This window comes from Glandiceps talaboti, chromosome 16 (genome assembly GCF_964340395.1).
Source record: "Glandiceps talaboti chromosome 16, keGlaTala1.1, whole genome shotgun sequence".
Lineage (NCBI taxonomy): Eukaryota > Metazoa > Hemichordata > Enteropneusta > Spengelidae > Glandiceps > Glandiceps talaboti.
In genome coordinates this window covers 18,797,807-18,818,998 of record NC_135564.1, presented here as the reverse complement: position 1 = coordinate 18,818,998, position 21,192 = coordinate 18,797,807, and the positions used below count along the sequence as shown (strand labels likewise).

Below are 21,192 nucleotides of genomic sequence, written 5' to 3'. Positions count from 1 at the left end.
CAAGTGTACTAAAGGTAGAAATAAGTCTGACTGGACTTTTACTTTAAGTTGATAGCAGTAATCAATACAAGTGTACTAAAGACAGAAATAAGTCTGACTGAACTTTCCCTTTAAGTTGATAGTAGTAATCATTACAAGTGTACTAAAGACAGAAATAAGTCTGACTGGACTTTTCCTTTAAGTTGATAGCAGTAATCAATACAAGTGTACTAAAGGTAGAAATAAATCTGACTGGACTTTTCCTTTAAGTTGATAGCAGTAATCATTACAAGTGTACTAAAGACAGAAATAAGTCTGACTGGACTTTTCCTTTAAGTTGATAGCAGTAATCAATACAAGTGTACTAAAGGCAGAAATAAGTCTAACTGGACTTTTACTTTAAGTTGATAGCAGTAATCAATACAAGTGTACTAAAGGTAGAAATAAGTCTGACTGGACTTTTACTTTAAGTTGATAGCAGTAATCAATACAAGTGTACTAAAGGTAGAAATAAGTCTGACTGGACTTTTACTTTAAGTTGATAGTAGTAATCATTACAAGTGTACTAAAGACAGAAATAAGTCTGACTGGACTTTTCCTTTAAGTTGATAGCAGTAATCAATACAAGTGTACTAAAGGTAGAAATAAATCTGACTGGACTTTTCCTTTAAGTTGATAGCAGTAATCATTACAAGTGTACTAAAGACAGAAATAAGTCTGACTGGACTTTTACTTTAAGTTGATAGCAGTAATCAATACAAGTGTACTAAAGACAGAAATAAGTCTGACTGAACTTTTCCTTTAAGTTGATAGCAGTAATCAATACAAGTGTACTAAAGGCAGAAATAAGTCTAACTGGACTTTTACTTTAAGTTGATAGCAGTAATCAATACAAGTGTACTAAAGGTAGAAATAAGTCTGACTGGACTTTTACTTTAAGTTGATAGCAGTAATCAATACAAGTGTACTAAAGGTAGAAATAAGTCTGACTGGACTTTTACTTTAAGTTGATAGCAGTAATCAATACAAGTGTACTCAAGGTAGAAATAAGTCTGACTGGACTTTTCCTTTAAGTTGATAGCAGTAATCAATACAAGTGTACCAAAGGTAGAAATAAGTCTGACTGGACTTTTACTTTAAGTTGATAGCAGTAATCAATACAAGTGTACTCAAGGTAGAAATAAGTCTGACTGGACTTTTCCTTTAAGTTGATAGCAGTAATCAATACAAGTGTACCAAAGGTAGAAATAAGTCTGACTGGACTTTTACTTTAAGTTGATAGCAGTAATCAATACAAGTGTACTAAAGGTAGAAATAAGTCTGACTGGACTTTTACTTTAAGTTGATAGCAGTAATCAATACAAGTGTACTAAAGGTAGAAATAAGTCTGACTGGACTTTTACTTTAAATTGATAGCAGTAATCAATACAAGTGTACTAAAGGTAGAAATAAGCCTGGAAATAATTCTGGAATTTTTCTTTAAAGAAGGGGCATATAACGTATTTTAGCAAGTTTGTTTGTGAGCTAACCACTCCATGCTCCCCATGTGTTTATACTTCACTATCTTACTTCTTCCATACATCCCAACACAAATAGTCTGACAAAAAGTCCATTTTTTTATACTTGTAAAAGTCTTTATTTTCAGTTAATTTACAAAATATCAATTTATTCCATAAAACTTTAAATATTCTGATTTAATCAATTAATTAAAGTGATTTGATCTGTAAAAAATAATTATTCAAATATATCTTAGTAGGTATAGAGGGACAAAATTGAACAAAAAATACAAATTGTCATTGAAATGTACATATGGCCATCATACATTGAAATGTACATCTCTCACAGTCAACCATACATTGAAACGTACATCTCTCGAAGTCAACCATACATTGAAACGTACATATCTCACAGTCAACCATACATTGAAACGTACATATCTCACAGTCAACCATACATTGAAACGTACATCTCTCACAGTCAACCATACATTGAAATGTACACCTGGTCATTCATAGATTGAAATGTACACATCTTATTGAGGACAAGAAAAAAACTCTTATCATCTATCCATTGAAATTATGCAGAGTGAAAAGAACAAGACTTTGTGACATGCTGTTAAAACTAACAACAGCTAAGAACATAATTTAAACCAAAACACTTCACAAATATTCAAGAAATTTTCTACATTTTTTTATATTTCTTACTTTTAAAGTACATTCATTTCAAACATGATAGCATGATGAAGTATTTCAATATTTTTTTGGTCAAATTGTTTCTCTTTCTCTGCTTTTGTCAAAAAGTTTAAATGTTCAACACATGACAAAAAATGAATACATATATTATGTACACATACATACATACATTCACATATGTATGTATGTACAAAATGTATGTACATACATACATACATAAATGCATATACACATATACACCATCGAACATACATACATACATACATACACACACACACACATACTGTACACACACACACACACACACTGATCTTTAAACTCCATTACCCTTTAACATATAAACTCATTCCTCAACATTTTGAAAGTGTTTTCTTTTTAAAAACCGAACCTATAAAATATCTAAACCATTTTACTTTCCAAGACTTGCGTAGGCTTTCAACACCTTCATCTCAAACTACAAAATACTACATGCAAATACTCCAACCAAAGTTTTTTGAAATAAACAGTGCATGAAGAAATAAGTGAGGAACAAAGGCAATCTTGCTTTCTTCAGACTAAAATTCTAACACACATCAATACTCTTGTGTTACATTACAGAAAAAAAAGTGGACAGGAGAAAAGTTGAAAATATTAGAGATGTAGAAATGTAGCTACAAGTTGTGTCTTTCTGAAATGCCCTTTAAAGGAAAAACACTGAGGTATAAATGGTCAGATGTACATATCTTTTACACTACTCAAGCTAAGCTATCATTACTGTAAAACATCTACGTTTGGAATGAGTCTTCAAGACAGACACCGTCTTCAAGACAGACACCAACAAACTAAATATCAACAGCTCAATTCAAACGTGATGTTTATATAATATATATATGATGTACCAACAACTATGAACTACTTTTTTTTTTGTCAGGTCCATTCTAATCACTGAATACAAACTCTGTGACAATTGGTCCTGTTACTTTGCATAAATACCATGATCTACATTATATATATTTTCTAGGAAGTTTACTTAATAGGGGGCTTTTCTTTTTCATTGTTCACATGTTCAACTGTAGCATATGAACATCTAGCATGTTGAATATGTTATGTACACCTGGTATCTTAATGTTTACTACCATCTGGTCTTTAATGAACCTGGTCATATGATTGGCTACTGATATCTTACAGTTTACCATGTGTGTGTTATTTAAAGGGACCACCAGCTCATTATTTAAAAAAAAAATAACAACAACACTGAATGTGTTTTGGACGCTACAAGTGCTGACTTCAACAGATAAAATTTATAAAGTAAAGTGTATTGGTCAATTTGATATATCACAGGATGTCATGGTGTGATTTTTTATATCTCTCAAATAATCCTCAAGTTTTCATTTCTATCATCATGTTTGTGAAAACTCTACAGCACTCTGTTTTGTAATACATTTTGCATTGCTTGACATCATGGTACAACCAGTAACACTCAAGTAAAGCACTTTCCCTATGTGCTATGCCCATTTATAGCATTCATATCAAGTATAAAAGTATACTGTTTCATTTGGTTTATTTACAAGCCTATCATGTGGTCTTTCTAATGTGGTCAATTAGCAAATGAAACAGTATACTTTTACACTTGATATGGATGCTGTAAATGATTGTGGTACATACAGAGGTTATGGGTTGTATTATTTACCAATATGGTAAGTAGTAAATACAGTACCATAGTGTCATGGCGTTATATACCAATGTCTATATACAGTCTTACTATGAATCAGAAATTCATATAGCCCAAAAAACCTGTACCAACACCTACAACGGGGTGTTGAAACTAAGCTAAGATTGAGGCAATACATATGGTTGACATAAGTATGATACTGTCAGTTTGTTTGGATGAGTGTTCAACTTTTTCAGTTTTGATCTTAATGAGTGTTACTAGGGTTGACTGGGTGGAAAGATGAGTAGGCTTTAGTATTGTTGCTAGAACTATCACTCAGTCGGTGTTCTGGTTTAGAATGAGTGCTGATTTGTGGTCGTGATGGTAGACTTTGAATCCCAGGTGTTCTAGTCATAGGTCCAGGTGGTGATATTCTTGCATGTCTTGACGACGTCTGGTGATCACTGGCACCACCGGATCGTTCTGACAAAGCTTTGTATGCAGTTGAGACAGTAGATTCTAAATGCGCTGGCAAGTCGTTATATGTGTCCAAAGATACAAAAGAGAGATTCGTCGGTGCAGGCGACGGAGCTTGGGTTTGGCGTGTTACCATGGGAATAGGTTTCTGCATTTTTGATGTATCATTGGATATCTGTTCGCTATATGATGATTCTTTGATTGGCTGCTTGGAAATGGATGACTGACCATCTGGTGGACCATTGTGATCTCTTATTGGCCGAATGAGGTAGTGGGAGGAGCTTCTTCCAAGATCTTCAGAAGTCTGCCTGTTAGTTTCAGTTACTAAGTTCCTGCCTCTGTTTGATTGGACCGGTGTAGCCATTTGTGAAGTACTGTAGCGATGAGTGTTTGATGATGACCTTGCAGGCGATGTGTCCCTGCTTTGTGATCTAGTAGAAACGTGGTTATAGGAAGAATCCCTGTTTCTAGATCTGGAGTTCATATTGAGGTAGGCATCACTGCTACTAGACCGTAATGGTGTGGTCAATCTTTCCCTGCTTCTACTTGATCTGTATGTCTCCCTGGCTGGAGAGCTAGGTCGGCTTCTTGGCCGTACTGGCATATCAGTACTACGTGATGAGCTTCTTGGTCTCAGAGTAATATTGGCAGGGGAGGCACTTCTGGGATAATCTGGTGATGAGTCCTTGGAGTCTGGAGTTAACCTTTCCGGTATGGGATTGAATTCTTTTGGTTCTCTGGGAAGACTCATGACTTCGTCATACCTGGAGCGAAGGTGTCTGTCATCTAATTTCTGTGGTGGTGTATCGTTGACTGAGATTTTACCAGTCACGGGATCAACCTTATACTTCTGTAGTAATGATGACACACTGTTTTCTTGAGATGAGTCGTATGGCTTGTCAGTTACAACTATTTGAGGTTTAGTTAGCGGTGAGTACTGAATGTTTTCTTTGTTGGAGTGTGCATCACTTGACTCCTTAATGTTATCCTCTTTCCTAGAGTATGAATCATAGATTCTACTCGATAAGGGTGTGTCGTAATTGTTCACAGATTTCAGTGTACTGCCTGAATACTTGCTGCTGCCTTTACTGCTGTTATCATCGCTGCTCGGGTTGCTGTATCTATCAGAGTTGCTGCTGCTCCTGCTGCTGTGTTTGACTTTATCATCTACTTGAAAGAATTCATCTGATAAGTTCCTGCGTCGTACAGTTGTCTTGCTGCTGTTACTACTACTGCTGCTACTTGTGTTGCTGCCTTTGGAGGAACCAGTCGAGTGCTGCGATTTGCTGCTGTTGTTAGATGAGTTGCTGCGACTACTTCTACTTTTGTCACTGGCACTGCTTCGGCCACTGGTACTTTTAGTTTTACTGGCCTGTCTTCTTTTGTTGACGATACATTCAGGAGTCACTTCTAGCGTTTTGGCCATCAGAGCAAGTTTTTGAGAGGCTGTGATATGATCAAATTCTCTGCAAAATAAAGAACACATCGACAGTTCATTAATACGTAGAAAAAACTGAAATATGCTGATATACACCACAATAAATACTTTTCCTTCAGCAAAACATTACAACAGCATGATTATATACACAAAGATATAACACATAACACAAAGAGGTCAGCTGTAGCTATGGAATTTGTCATTCTAATGATGATTGTTGACCAAGACAGATTGAAATCTCAATGCTAAAAACTTTGAACTGCTTGTGTGTTATAACCTTTGTATGGTTATAGCTTGACAAACTAAGACACACACAAGGCAGACTGTACCATTATTTTGACATATTGACATTCCCCTATCAATGAACAACAGATAACTACTCTCACATTACAGTACAGTGTCACAGACAGCTCATCGTATGTATTTCCATCTACAATATTTCTAGATTTTACCAGCTGTGAAAGAATGGTTCAGTAAGTCTATGGATAACATGCTTGCAATATTTTATTCGTAGACTTCACGTTAACGTTGTCAATGACTTCCAGTATTCTTAATTTCTTGGGTCTTTCTACAGAAATATCCAAACTCAACACTTACTTATCGCCATTCTTTTCTTCTTCCAACAGCTGGTGAAGACATTGAAGGTAATATTTCCTGAGTTTCTTGGCAGTGCAATGTCTTTCCTTAACCACCTCTGATCTGACAGTCTCTGCACATCTCTCACGGCTTTCATTGATGTATAACAGTACATCATCTGTGAACAGAACAATCCAAATAGTTACCACAAGTTCTCATAAACTAAGACAAGGTAACCTTTTTTATAATATACTGTGTTAAAGTGAACATTCTGTTATAAAATACAAATTGTATCATGTGAGTTTGGCATTAAATAGTCTTTATATGCATATAGGTACATGGTTGTTGGCATTTCTTTATTTTTACTCTTTTTTTACAGAATTTTTTAGGCAGCTGATCTTTTGACAAAACTTTTTTCTTTAGATCTGGTGTTAAATCGTCTTGACATGTTCATGTTGCTGGTATTTCTTTATATTTGAACTCAATCTGTGATGTGCAATTTTAACATTGCATTTTACTCATCTCACTAATAAATCCTTTCCTTCCTACTCATTGACAAGACATCACTTCAGTGTCTCCTTCAACCCACTGAGGACAAAACTGACAACTTACTTCTGATTTTATTGACTGCTGCAATGTAGTGTTCACGTAGTTCTTGTAGGCCGTCACCATGGATTTCAAGTATGTCATCAACATCAGTCTGAAAGAATACAAGACAAGGAATATTTATTTATTTATTTACCCACGACGACAACAACAACACATTTACATCAAATAAATATAGAATACTCACTAAGATAATTTAATATTAAAACATAATATACAGACAAACTGTAACATTTCATTCCAATTTTCCTCATCTATCATCAGATATTATTACAGTGGTGAAAAACAAAACACATAAACAGAAAACAAGGACAAGAGTCTGTGGTAGCTGTCAAGCAAATTCATTTTCTTACATAGCTTTCTATACAAGACAAATATTTTAGTAAACTCCAAAAATAACACATCACTAAGACACACATAGGTGCACACACCTGCATGCACAGACAGACAGACAGACAGAGACAGACAGACAGACAGACAGACAGACAGACAGACAGACAGACAGACACACACACACACACACACACACACACACACACACACACACACACACACACACACCACTGAAGTGATTATATTTCAAGTAATGATGTACTTCCGGCCCAAGTACATTGTTGTGAAACAAGTTGCCACTTACAAGCTGAAGTAGGCTTAAAGAATGCCAAATGAGAAACTAATTTCCTCTAGGACAATCCGATATTACAATATGATAGACCTACCTGAGTGGACATATTAGAATTATTGTGTCTCTGTCGTTCATCTTCCTCCAGTTTATCAACCACCATCTTAGCTTTAAGTAGTTGTTGCGTGAGAGCATCCACAGTCTGTTTATGTTTTCTTTCTTGTTCAACCAATTTAGATTCCATTCTCCTGACGACAGTCTTCTGTTCCTTCTCTAGTTTACTGTGCAGCTTATCTAACTCCACAGTCAGGTTAGTATCAGCACTCTCAAGCTCACCCTGTGCTTTGTCTAGTCTGTGTTTCAGTTCACTTCTCTCTTTTTCGTAGGCTTCCATTGAATGAGACAAGGACTCCTCAGCATCAAATTTACACCTTAAGTCATCCAGTTCACTCTTCAGATGTTTTTCTACTCCTCGTAATTCCTGTTCAGTTTCTTGTAATTGTTTCAGTAATTCGTGCCTTTCCTCTTGCCATAACTGTTCCTTTTTATCCATGATGTCTTCACAAGCTTTCTTGACTTCAACTTCAAAATCCTACAACACCAATGAATCAATAGTTTTAGTGATTACTCTTTTAACTGGATAACTACCTATCAGCATAGTGTGTAACCAAATTTTCACCATTTTATTATTTTATACATTTAGCTTGTGTTTACACAATGGCCATTTCTATTGAAATACAGTACATCATTTTATTAATGCAAATTCACTAAAGAGAACTGGATGGTCTCAGCAAAACCTCAACCCAAAGGGTTTCCCAAAGTTCTGACTAGCTTTCGCCCTATTAACAGAGCAACATTACATCAGTAAAATAATATTTGTATAAGTGGATATATTTACAGTCGTAATAGTGCTTTAAAGTGATCTGAATTTCTACTGAATTCACACCAGGATCTAAAGATGTATCATGATAATATTTTCATTTCCGGTATGACTTAATAATGCAGAGATTAAAAATAATCATACCAAGTTGAAAACAAATACCTATATGGTTGACTATTAGTATTATTAATAATCTGATATAGGAGATAAGTATAAGTATTGTTTACATATCGATGTCATATAGCTCCTCCATTGAACTGAAAATTCCTCTAGGTATAATACTGTTCACTGTTCTCACCTTATTGAGTTCTTCCTTCAGGGCTACCATTTTATCTCCATAGCTTCTTTCCATTGTTATCTTCTTCTCCTCAAACTCAATTTGCATTGCCTGAATATCAGCTTTGTGTTTTTTCTTCAGTTCCTGGGTTTCCTACAACCAAAACACAAAGAGGATTGTTCAGAATAGAAAACATGATAGATGTTCATCTAGTTCAAAATAATTGCAAAATATCAAGTTGTTACAAGATGAACTTGTACACACATGCACACACACACACACACACACACACACACACACACACACACACACACACACACAGACAGACAGACAGACAGACAATCAGCCAAACAAATGGACAGACATCACATCTATCTTTGCACACGTATTTACACATTCCCATGTATTTGTACACACACACACACACACACACACACACACACACACACACACACACATACACACACACACACTTTCTCTCTTATTCTCTCACGATGAAGCACAAAAATGGTTACAACGTTACAATGAATCAAGATATTTTAAACTTCCAATTATAGATATCATATGAATTATAGATATCATGACATAATAGCTAGCAATAAGATAAACTATGTATGAATAGTGAATGATAAATGCATGAATAGTGATAAAACATACAAGTGATATGCCTGGCAACAATCTACAATATATGAATAATTAACATTTGCTGTAGAATCAATGAATATGTAATGATGTACAAACCTTCTCCCACTCTTTCCTAGCACTGACAAGAGTCTCATCTAGGATGTTTCTGTGTTTCTCCAGGAAGGAGCTGTAATCTCCCTTCCAGCGTTTCTCTTTCTCAGAAACGATAGCTTTGATTTCTTTCTCCTTCTGTTGTAGTAACTCAGTCTGTATGTGCATGGTGGACAAAAAAATGACAGATGGTGACTAATCTATGGAATACCTTAACCTTGTAATAACTAAAAATGGAAATAAAACACCAATTTTCCTTAATAAATTCTTTATTTTTCATGTCAGCCACAAAAATGTATTTTACACTTTTTCCGGACATGATGGTTATTATGGATACCGACATGAGACTGAGTGAAAATGAAACACCCAATTACTACAATAATTACATATTACTAAACATATGGTGAAATTACCAGTACACACAGTCTTTCACAATTCAAGCAAACCACACACAATGTAATAACAGCAAACTTCATGTGTTCATGTCTTGAAACATGGTGGTACCTAACTACCATGCAATGATGAATATTCAGACACTGTTGCTAGCAAATGTAACATTGTATCAGAGCAAATGTACAACATTTTGTACTTACAGAAAGCAAGCTACCAACAAATGAAGCTAGAAACAAACTAAAAGTGTTGTTGTCAAATGTACTAGATTACACAAGTAGGCAGCAGGTGATAGTAGTGCATTGGTTATGTGGATATAATCACCTTGTAATCAAGATAGTGTAAACACTGAATGGGGGCTGAATGTGTGATCACTTGAGGTAAACTTACTATCAGAAATACCACCCTACAGGGAGTACATTTTCATCGATGTCATTGATAGTTCATATCAACAGTAGTTTTAGTTTGTGTCTATCTTAGCTTGCCAATAGCTTGATTTCCATAGTAGTAACTTCTCTCAAGCATTTCGTAGTGTGGAAATCACAGCTTTCAGGAAACTCATTAGACATGAAAACCACACAGTCATTATTTCTCTGTCTAGTTTATAGTACTCTACACTCACCTTCTCTCTATCAAACTCATGTCTACTTCTCTTGATAGTTTTCTTCAGAGTTTCTTTATGTTCTTCTAAGAACACTGAATACTCGGCATCACATTTATCCTGCATTCTTTTCAGTGCTTCTTTCTTTTCTTTGTCTTTTTCTTCCGTCAATGTTCTCTGTTCTTGTAGTTTTTCCTTCATTTCTGATACTTTCTTCTTCATCTTTTCTTCCTGCTCATCTTTAAGACGTCTTATTTCCTGGAATGAAAAACAAATATGGTGAATTATTTTACAGTGTTATTTCCCAGGTAGTAGCACTGGGACTTGAACAACTTGAACAGTACAACCAACTACTGTCAAAAAAAAGCTAAAATCGATCCAACTATGGAGCCTGATACACTGTTGGAGTATGGTGTTGTTTGAACAATAAAAAAAAGAATCTGGTTACAATGAAATGATGAGCATTAAAAATGCCAGCAAATTTTTAATAGTATAACTTTTCATTGTAAACAGACTTTTTCTTTTATTGTTTAACTATTGTCTGTGTTGTCCAGCTGTGTCTGTGATGATTGTCAGTTACATTCTTTATCAGTCTGTCTGTCATTATCTGTTACATGCAGTGTTCGTTATCTCTAGGTGATGACTGCTCATCAAGACCATTTGGGGCACAAATGAAATCCCATTTTAATATACAAATGTATACTAACCTGTTGTAAATCAGCTATAGCCCTCTGACTGTTATCTGTTGACTTAGATTTCACTTCCTGCCATACTGATGCCTTAGCTTCTGACACAGCCTTTATAACTTCATCATGGTGATCTCTTTGCCAGTCTCCCTTAGCACTTTCTACAGCTACGGATATCTGGAATCAAGTCACAAGATTCAAAGAGTTAATTTCTAACTTCTGTAACAAAATATCTCCTTCCCCCCTGCCAATAAAATGTATCAGCTCTAGTAATTACCATACAGTAAAATACAGAGGTTAGGATATAATGCATAAACAGTTCAACCAAGTATAAAAGAGCATTGAACCTTTGATTTGTCCAAGTCAACAATTAGGCAGACAATCTACAGTAATTTTACACACTGCGCTATGCCAAAACCTACCTCTTTCTTCAAGTTTCTGTTATCTTCCAAAGAGTGCCTAGGACTGCTACTACCACCAATCCACTCCAGTCTAGCCTTCTTAACGGCCTCTTCAATCTTAGCTGTCATCTCAGCCTTACTCTGCATATGCCATCTCTCTCTAGCTTCCCTCAGCGCTTCTTTAATCTTAGTACTCATATCTTCAACTCCTTGCATCCTCCATTCATTCTTGGCTCTACGTACAGCTTCATCTATTCTTAGTTTCATCACTTGTTCATTGTTCTTTTTCCACTGGTCCTTGGCGTCAGAGACAGCAGCTGCTACCTTACTTCTGATGTCTTCTTCAATCAACTGACTTTCTTCATCTGACTTGGTATCTTTCTCTGTTTCTTGTTCAGCTACCCATACCTTCTTAGCTTCTTCCATCTTCCTCTTCAGCATCTCCTGCTGTTCTCTCTTACATCTATCATCTGCCTCTCTGACAGCATCTTCTAGTTTCTTAGCTGTCTCCTCTTCACTCTCTATCACCCACTTCTCTCTAGCTTCTCTCACAGCTTCCTCAATTTTCCCAACCATTTCTTTCTTGTTCTCTGCAATCCAGCTATCTTTGGCTGCTTTCAAAGCTTCATCAAGTTGCTGACTTCCATTGGCTTGGTGCTTAGTCATCCATTCAACCTCGGCTAAAGCTACTGATGTCTCTATGGCTTTCTTTTTATCTTCTTCGTAGGTTTCTCTTAATTTTTCTCTTTCAGTAGTCAGTGCATTCTTCAGTTTCTCAGCATCAATACCATTTTTGCCATTCTCTTTCACTAGATTAAAAAAAAAGAAATACAATGATTGGAATTTATTTCTAGACTGATGAGCACATTTCAAAGATTCGTCTGTTGTCCAGACAAAAGGAAAGAGAAGTTCAAAACTGCAATGGTTGTATCACGTACAAAGTTGTAACTTACATAACTGTAATCTCTTCTGTATATCTTCTTCAATAGTAGTTTCCATCTTAAGTTTCCAGTCTCTCTCAGCAGCTGACACGGCATTGTCTACAGCTTGTTGTCTTAACTCATTGTGTTCTTGAAGCCATTCCAGCTTAGATACAGCAATCTGAAATCAGTCAAATATTGGCAATGTTATTTATAGTTATCCTGTCTTGTATTATTCAAGATTGGAGGAGGTTATTATTTTGTTTGAGCTCAACACAGAATACTATTACATTATTCAGGTAAACTTGCACTCTTTCTCAATACACACATTATATTCAATTTTTGAAAACACTACACATACACAGACTTTCCGCATATACCGACAGTAACAACAATCAGAACATTTTGCAATCTGTGCAGATATATAGGAAACCCTTAATATATTCCAATTTCAGACATTTTTGAAACTATAACTATAAACTTACAATTTCAGCAAAAGTCATGTGTACTGAAATTAAACCATATACAAATTCCAATTTTGAAAATGTGGAGGATAACACTAGGATACAGTCAAGGATTACTGGTGCTATCTCCACATAAAGCAGTCTGTATGATTTCTTACCTTGGTTTCTAGCTGTCTCTTCACGTCATTTTCTTGTTTCTTCTGCCATGTCTCCTCTGCTAGTTTCAATTCTACCTTGTATGTTTCTGAAAGTTCTTGTCTTAGTTGTTCAATGGCTTTGTCTTTCTCCTTCTCTAACTCTTCTTCTACCTGTAGGTTAAGACACATGCTGTTAGCATCACAATCCAAAAATGTTGGGGAAAGAGGGGCATGGTTGGGATTTGAGGTTTATTCCTAAGAACAAGACCCAGAAAATTTACATGTATTGAACCAATGAAAGAAAGAATAAAGGAATGGTTGTTTGAATGAATGAATGAATGAATGAATGAATGAATGAATGAATGAATGAATGAATGAATGAATGAACGAATGAATGAATGAACGAATGAATGAACGAATGAATGAACGAATGAACGAACAAATGAATGAACGAATGAATGAATGAATGAACGAATGAATGAATAAATGAATGAATGAACACAGTTGATAAAATACTAAACTATAAAAAGACTGTTTTCTAGCTTATATTCCTCCATATACATGTACTTATAAATTCAAGTATTGGGGACTCACTGTCATGACAGTGGCTCCACTTGTGTAATGATAATAAATGAATTTCATTAGTCTGTCTACTATAAGGATGGGTGACTTTACCAGTCAATCTGTCTGGTCAACTGACTGATGATAGACTGACCATTGTGGAGTTACTCATCCTGACAGTAAAATGAGTGACTACATTTCATATATACACCTGACAATCCTAATAGCTAAGTGTATCACATACATTGATTGCTTGATATCAGAACATAATATTGATTGCATAGTGTATTCAAGTACTGTAACATGTTGAAAGTGAGGAGTTCACTGCTGTACAAGAAATGACTAACCATATAACACATAGGTCACACTAAAATGACACTGAAGATTGGGGGGGGGGGGGGGGGGGCACCACTGGCTCAGATGCTTGAGTTACTGAAATTGGTATTAAAATTGACAATTTACTGTAGAGTTGGAATGGCAGTGGTGTATTAGGTCCACTGACTTTCAGATTTGCTGTATTTGGAAGTAAATATTACCAAAGACTGTACCTGATTGAGTTGTTCTTGGTGTTCACTAGCTAGGTTATCCCTGAGTGTGTTTTCTAGTCTAGTTTTCTCTTCACAAATATTAATGTACAGTTGTTTAACATCATCCACTTCTTTCATTGCACCATTCAGTTCACACCTGTAAATTGAAATGAAATAGTATATTTGTCATGAACCTGATAAAGGTAAAATGGAGTATCATTTCATAATATTGTAAGGGTAAGTATTTTACGAATTGAATGAGACGAAAATATCTATTTTTCTCTTCTAGAATAAATAAAGTCAGAAAATAACTACACTTGTATTGTAGACTTGGTGTAAGTTAATGTAGCATTGTTGTTTGTCAGTCATTGTGTTGGTAACATTCATTATGAAATATATTTTGATATGAAATCTAGTTTGACATTCAATTGAAGCAGATTTTGATTGTTAAAAATTGCTTAAGATGTACACAGATAAGTACATATTGAATCCTGTTTTGGCTCAAACATTACATTATCTTAACTTATTGTTTTGTGTGTGTGTGTGTGTGTGTGAATAAGAGAAAGAGCATGCGAATGTGTACATTTGTGTGTGCATGTGTGTCTAAGGATGTGTCTGTCTGTTTGTCTGTGTTTGTATACATATATGTACTTATATACTTTATAAGTAAATGTAATGATGTATACTTACTGAAGTTGATTGAGTTGTTGTTGGTGAGCTTCTTGTAGTGTCAACTTGTCTTGTTCAAGTTGATTTTGTAGATCCAATCTCAACCTGTGTGATGAATCTTCTTGGAGTTGCAGGCAAGCATTTTGGCATCTGTAATAAAAACAAGTTTAGTTCAAATTAGTTTTAAAAACTACAACCTTCATGTTATCTGTGTAGCATTGCAAGGGGTAGCAATGACAGCTGTAGTGTTTGACATGATTTGCACCACAAATTACTATATTATAAATTAAAACCATCATTCCGTGACAATATCGTGTATTCTCTCAGGGGAAGAATTTGAAAGTGAACTGTATATCACATCACATAACAAACAAATTTGTTGTGTAAGTATGAACAAAGTTAGCTCTGGTGACTTAGAAAATAAGTTCTACAATAAATCAACTGCACAAAGGGCAGTAAAATATAGTTACTTTGGAACAGTAACTTGGAAACGAATGTGATATTTCGGTCTGATCAGACAACATCACATTCATTTCTAATTTACCGTTCCAAAGTAACTAATATATCTCACTGTCTTATTGATTCTTGGAACCATGAACACTACATTCTCTATCTTCACAAAGGTTTATAATATACAATATATCATATGACATACTTTTCAAGTGCTATCCTCTTGTCCTCATCATACTCTGATATCATCTGTGCCATTTCTTTCTTCAGTTCACAGTTTAATTCATTCATTTTTTCTTCATTGACTGTTAATTCTTGATAGCGATGCTGTAGTTCCTGTCAAAGTAATAAATACAGTTTGTCATGTTTCAATATAAGCATTATCATTGGGTATAAAATACCAGCTGATTTTTAAATAAATATACCTATGATTTGGAATCACAAAGCTGATTCAACAATGTTTTCAAAACAACAATCCCTCTCTCACCTGATAAAGGGACTGTGGCAAAAACTACTAATACATATGATGCAGTCAGATTTGGGAAAGTTTTCATGAAGGTATGTTTGTGTAAGTCTTTCTCGACAAACATCTTTGTTTATTACCACTAAGATGAAAGTTTTCATTACAGCTATATACATATATGCCAAGAGTTGTTATCTATCAAGTTTTTAATCCACAGGGCTTGTATATATAATCTTTTCCTTTGAAAGACGATTAAAAGTGATTTGTCATAAGCATTAATGATTAATAACAGTGCAGTGTCAGTATTTCAGAAATACTTAAATTTTATACAAACCTCATGTTCTTTGTTTAATTGTTGATATTGTTGGGTTAATCTTTCTGTTTCCTTCTTGAATTCTTTCTCCTTTTCAGTTAGAACACCTGATGTAGGTTTCAATAGTTCAACTTCTTTGTCTAAAGCCTTCATTTTCACCTGCATAGACACAATTGTATCAAAAGTTATGAAGTCATGTAAATCTTTAGAATTATTCACCAGTTTCTAGCCATACTACACCAAGTATTGAGACCAACTTTTTCAAGAGAGATTATTAATGACTGTTACCTGTAAAGTACCAATCAACATTACACTACTAAAGTCTACCAGTCTTGTAACATTCATGTAACAGTGCTGTTTCAGCACTGCTGAACATCAATGTTACAACAGAGTAACCACAGCCATGTAACTGGTCTGTACTGTTACAACAATGCTACAGCACTCTAACAGCCCAGTTATGTAACAGGGCTGTAGATAATTGGTTACGTACCAATGGATACTTAGGCACTATACAGTATACCACACTCTTTTATCATGACTATCATAAGTTCAAATTAATTTGAGTTTGAGTTCAGACTTTGAAACCCAGAATCATAATCATTGACTCGTTTGTGTATACGAACATAGCACAAGCTAACACTTATTTGTACAATGCTTTCCAAAACATGAATGTAATACCATAGTAATAGTTTGATATATACAGGGCATTAAGAAGATGCACTGGAGAGATCATATGAAGACAAGTCTGGTGTAACGTTACTTTACAGCACTACTAATTTAATTTCCTACCTCGTAATCCTTGGCAAGCTTCTCGGCCTTGTCAGCTTTATTCTTGTGTTCTTCATTTTCAGCTTTGATAGTTTTCAATTCATTCTGTAATCTGTTGACGTGTCCTCTCTTGGACCGTATCATACTGAGAGATCTCTCCAGTTCAGTTTTCAATCCATTCACCAAGTCATCGGATGAAATGTCTTCACAACTATTAATCCTGGTAAAACATAAAAATTAATGAAATTATAAACTAAGACATCCATGCACATTTTCTCTTTATACATCTACATGTTCCATGTTGTATGCTTTGAATTTTACCAATTAGAAAAGTAGCTGTGATTATTTACCATGTACAAATATTCAATGTCTGCTGATACACATAATACAACCAACTATATTCAGTACCTAGAGATAATGCTAGCAAACTGACAGTTTGACAAAAGTCTGTCAACCTGAAAGATGAAATGTTAATTGTAAGTAATAAGAATCCTTGGTTGCATGGCGGAGCCAATTCATTACAATATTCAGCAGAGCTTTTCATCTAAAGTTTGTGACTGCAAAGTTGGATTGCAGACATTCAACCAGCTAACTACTACCCAGTAGTATGAGTTGACAGGGAGTCGCTCCTCAAAATATCAACAATACACCTATACTAAAACAATACAAAACACAAAAGAAAGAGTAAGAGTACGCTGAAAAGACATTTTCAAAGTTGTGTACCTGTGCAGTTTGGGTGTTTTCCAGTCTCCATTGGTGTCTGTTTTAGGTTTGATACCCAACTGAGTGAAGGAATCTGACAGTCCATCTTCCATGCCATTGTTACTGTATAAACCAAGTTGTGTAGCTGACTCATACAGTTGTAACTGTTCTTTTAAATCAGACAACTCATCCTATACAAAGATAAATATAAACCATGCATTGTCACATCATAAGTTTTATAAATGATACTTACTGGAATATTAGAAGTGTGTGTGTGTGTGTGGTGGGGGGGGGGTTGTGTGGGTGTGTGCTTAATATTGTTTGTGAATTGTTGCAAGGGAGGTCCTGGGTTTGGTTGAGCAGAATGCATTTCATACAGCTGATGTTCTTAAAATAAAGTTATATATCTAAAATATTGATAGCAATATTGTTATGGCCACAATGACATTGCCAAAATGATAATAACTTAAATCAAAACTTTCAACTTGAATTTACATTTGAAAAGTTAACCCATAATGACATTGTATACATCTCATTCAAATTTACTGGATCTCAACCATTGAAATTTTATAGACGAGGTATTATAATATAAATCAAGAATTCATTCCGGATGTCTAAGTCTCCAGTGACATCTATAATCCTGAGATAAAGGGGATTTATAGCAAACATAATCCAAAGTACATGTAATGACATGCATATACACACCCACATGTTACTACATACCTGGAGGGCTTGATACATGCCTTCACTAATATTCCTAGCAGTATTAGATTGCTGCAGTTGGATTTTCAGCTGACTTATTTCTTGCACTGACCCTGAATGTCGAAATAGAAAATATATCATCTTTAAAATGAATACAGTAATGTTATTATGGTGTAATCTAGTTCACAATGTAATCTTTGTAGTAAGGAGAAAGACTGAAAAAAAAATATCGGTCATAATACTTTATCATACTGACCATGAATGTCAAAATAGAAACATATCATCTTTCAAATAAATATTGTGGTGCTATTACAAAAAAATCATTTGATCATCTAGTTAGAAAGATGAGAAAGACTGAAGAAAGATCACTCATCAGTGACCCTGCGTGTCAAAATAGAACACGTAATCATTTTTCAAATGAATATTTTGGAGCCATAATGAATTTTATTCAATAATCTAGTTTAGAATGTATTTTCTGTCGAGGAAATCGACTGTAAAAAAAGATCAAAGATTAGTATCATTTATCATACTTTCCCCTAGCTACATAAAAATTATATTTCATCCATAAATGATTGATTTCTATCAGCCTGCCTAAGGGTCAGGTGTACATCAAATAATCTTGTTTTCATATCTTGTTTACGGCCATGTTGACTTTTTGATTAGTTGTGTAGGACATTAAATCATACATCATTCAATACAATGGCTTATAACCAGTCATAGTTTACTTTTCTGATCATCATCATCAATCTGTATTTGAGAAAGCTGTACTAAGGTGCTTTTTTTATTATTAGAGGTAAGTATGTACAGATTTATTTTATAAAGGGAACTGTGATGCACTGATCTGTAGTATTAAAACCAAGATGAAACACAGATATCAGTTCAGTTCTAAACTTAGAACCAGAAACATATTCTATCTGTATCTTAAATGCCAGTTTGTTGCTGGAATGTCAGTGGTTAATAACAATCTTTCTAAACCTAGATGTGTGTGTTTATTTCATGCTATAAAAGATTGATACTTTGATCAAAGTCTGATGTAGATATTGAAAATATATTCTCAGTTTCAGAATTTCATTAGTTTCAGAGATATTATATGATGAATAATTAACATGGTTGGGTGAACAAGGTCTGTAGTAGACGGATAGTAAAATCACGATCAATTCTAACTTACTGTTCTACATGTACAAGTGACTATATTTCACTGTCTTGATTGATGAACCTACCTGTTTCCAGCAACTCTCTGCATTGTTTCTGACTATCCTCTAAGTTCCTTGTAAGTTTATTGATAGTTTCAGTATGGTCAATCTGTATTCTTTCAGACATCCTGACAGCTTCTGCCAACTGTTTCCTCAACATTGAATTCTCTTCAATCTGTCATACAAAAACAAACACAAACATCATGGTTAGCTTTTGTACAATATGCAGTTCTGTTGTCATTGCAGCGCTATACTACAGGGGTTTAGTTGGGTTGGTGGACGTCAGCCTGCTTAGCTTAGCACAGTTAGAGTACATCCGTCTAGTGTTTGTTTGTTTGTTTGTTTATTTTTTTATATATTTATTTATTCATTTATTATTTAACTTTGACATTTATTTATTTATTTATTTATTATTTAACTTTGACAAAAGTCAGGCAGTCCACACATGTGCTGAACATCTATAAACGTGGCCCCAAAATACCAAACAAATGTGTTCAGAGGGTCCCAGGTTAACTCTCAAATGCTGGCCAGTTTTTCTCTTTCTCAACTAGAGGGACAAGGAGGTAAATTTGGCTGCATATTAAAAGATACATGTACTTCTAGTATTCAAATTACTGAAGCAAACTTATCACTTGCTATCAGTAGAACTAAAACCTGTTGTTCAGGCATAATATATATACATAATTCAATAACATAATCTAATACATTTTATATGCATACTAAACTGTTGAGAAAATCCCCTATCAATGCTATCAACTCTACTAACAACACCAGAAGACAAGAGTTAACCCTTTCATGACGAGAGACGAGTTTTAAATAGTATGGGGACCCAATTTATATGAATATTTTCATAATTACAATAATATTACTTTATTTGGAAGTAACATTTCTTTAATTCCAGTCTAAAATGAAGTTGATATATGCCAAAAACTTAAATAAAACAAGAATTTTGTCCAAACAATTTTGGCGGGAATGTTTTCAGTATTGAAGGGGTTAATGTCACCAAAGACAAGCATTAACATTAACATTATAATCAAGGTTTTAAGAATTCATTTCCTTCTTACCTGCTGGTCACAGTCAGCTTTAGTTTGGTCTAGCTTTTCTCTGATTTCACACAGGTCGTATTCAAACTTTCTCTGCATACTAGAGACCACTGCATCATGTTGATCTCTGGCTCTAGTCAGAGACTCCGACTTTCCAAGCTGTATGAGTTGATGGTTTAGATTCTCTATGGTTGCATCTGCCATTTGCAGCTTACTCATGATCTAAAAACAAGACATACACTTTGTTAATCTGATTTGATACTCACGGAAGAAAGTGGTAAGGCTAGCAAGAGAAAATCTCAAACCTTTTACAGACATTATAGTAATTTACCTAATGACTTTTCCGGCAGGATTCAAGTCATTGTTTCACCATGCAAAACAATGTGAATCTTTAATATGAACCCCTTTCTCACGACCAAATTTTCACACAAAATGTAGAACTCTTTCGGCAGCGTATACCCAGGCTTTTCACTGGGTGTACCCCCTACCTGTGCCACGGGGTTGTTTAGAAGTGAAAAATGACCTGTACATACCTCAGTCTTAGCAGTTGACAGTGACTGAATCTGGGCCTCAGCGGCACTTAGTTTTCCCTGCAGGTTAACATTGTCTTGTTTGGTATTCTGTAGTAGCTGTTGGACCTGCTGTAAACTATTGGCCATTCCCTGCCTCTCACCTGTAGCAACAGGACACACAAGTGAATTAATATTCTTAGCAAACTACAAACTTCTGAATTCTAGCAAAGACCTCACCATAAAATTAGAAACATAACCAGTAAAGATTTCTTCCAAAG

At 34.9% G+C, this 21,192-nt stretch overlaps 1 protein-coding gene across 1 annotated transcript in view; it reads right to left on the bottom strand.

Moving 5' to 3' along the window:
• Positions 1-4,001: 4,001 nt before the first annotated feature.
• The window catches only part of LOC144447792 (uncharacterized), a 39,559-nt gene continuing 22,368 nt past the window's right edge, over positions 4,002-21,192 (bottom strand). The window contains 22 exon segments of the mRNA XM_078137877.1: positions 4,002-5,744; positions 6,308-6,470; positions 6,905-6,992; positions 7,618-8,112; positions 8,699-8,830; positions 9,419-9,568; positions 10,425-10,661; positions 11,111-11,308; positions 11,512-11,873; positions 12,009-12,299; positions 12,444-12,591; positions 13,033-13,182; positions 14,121-14,256; positions 14,790-14,918; positions 15,424-15,554; positions 16,016-16,153; positions 16,784-16,982; positions 17,486-17,655; positions 18,188-18,279; positions 19,387-19,534; positions 20,424-20,624; positions 20,936-21,075. Of these exon segments, the coding sequence (XP_077994003.1) occupies positions 4,067-5,744; positions 6,308-6,470; positions 6,905-6,992; positions 7,618-8,112; positions 8,699-8,830; positions 9,419-9,568; positions 10,425-10,661; positions 11,111-11,308; positions 11,512-11,873; positions 12,009-12,299; positions 12,444-12,591; positions 13,033-13,182; positions 14,121-14,256; positions 14,790-14,918; positions 15,424-15,554; positions 16,016-16,153; positions 16,784-16,982; positions 17,486-17,655; positions 18,188-18,279; positions 19,387-19,534; positions 20,424-20,624; positions 20,936-21,075 (5,576 nt within the window). The 3' untranslated portion in view covers positions 4,002-4,066.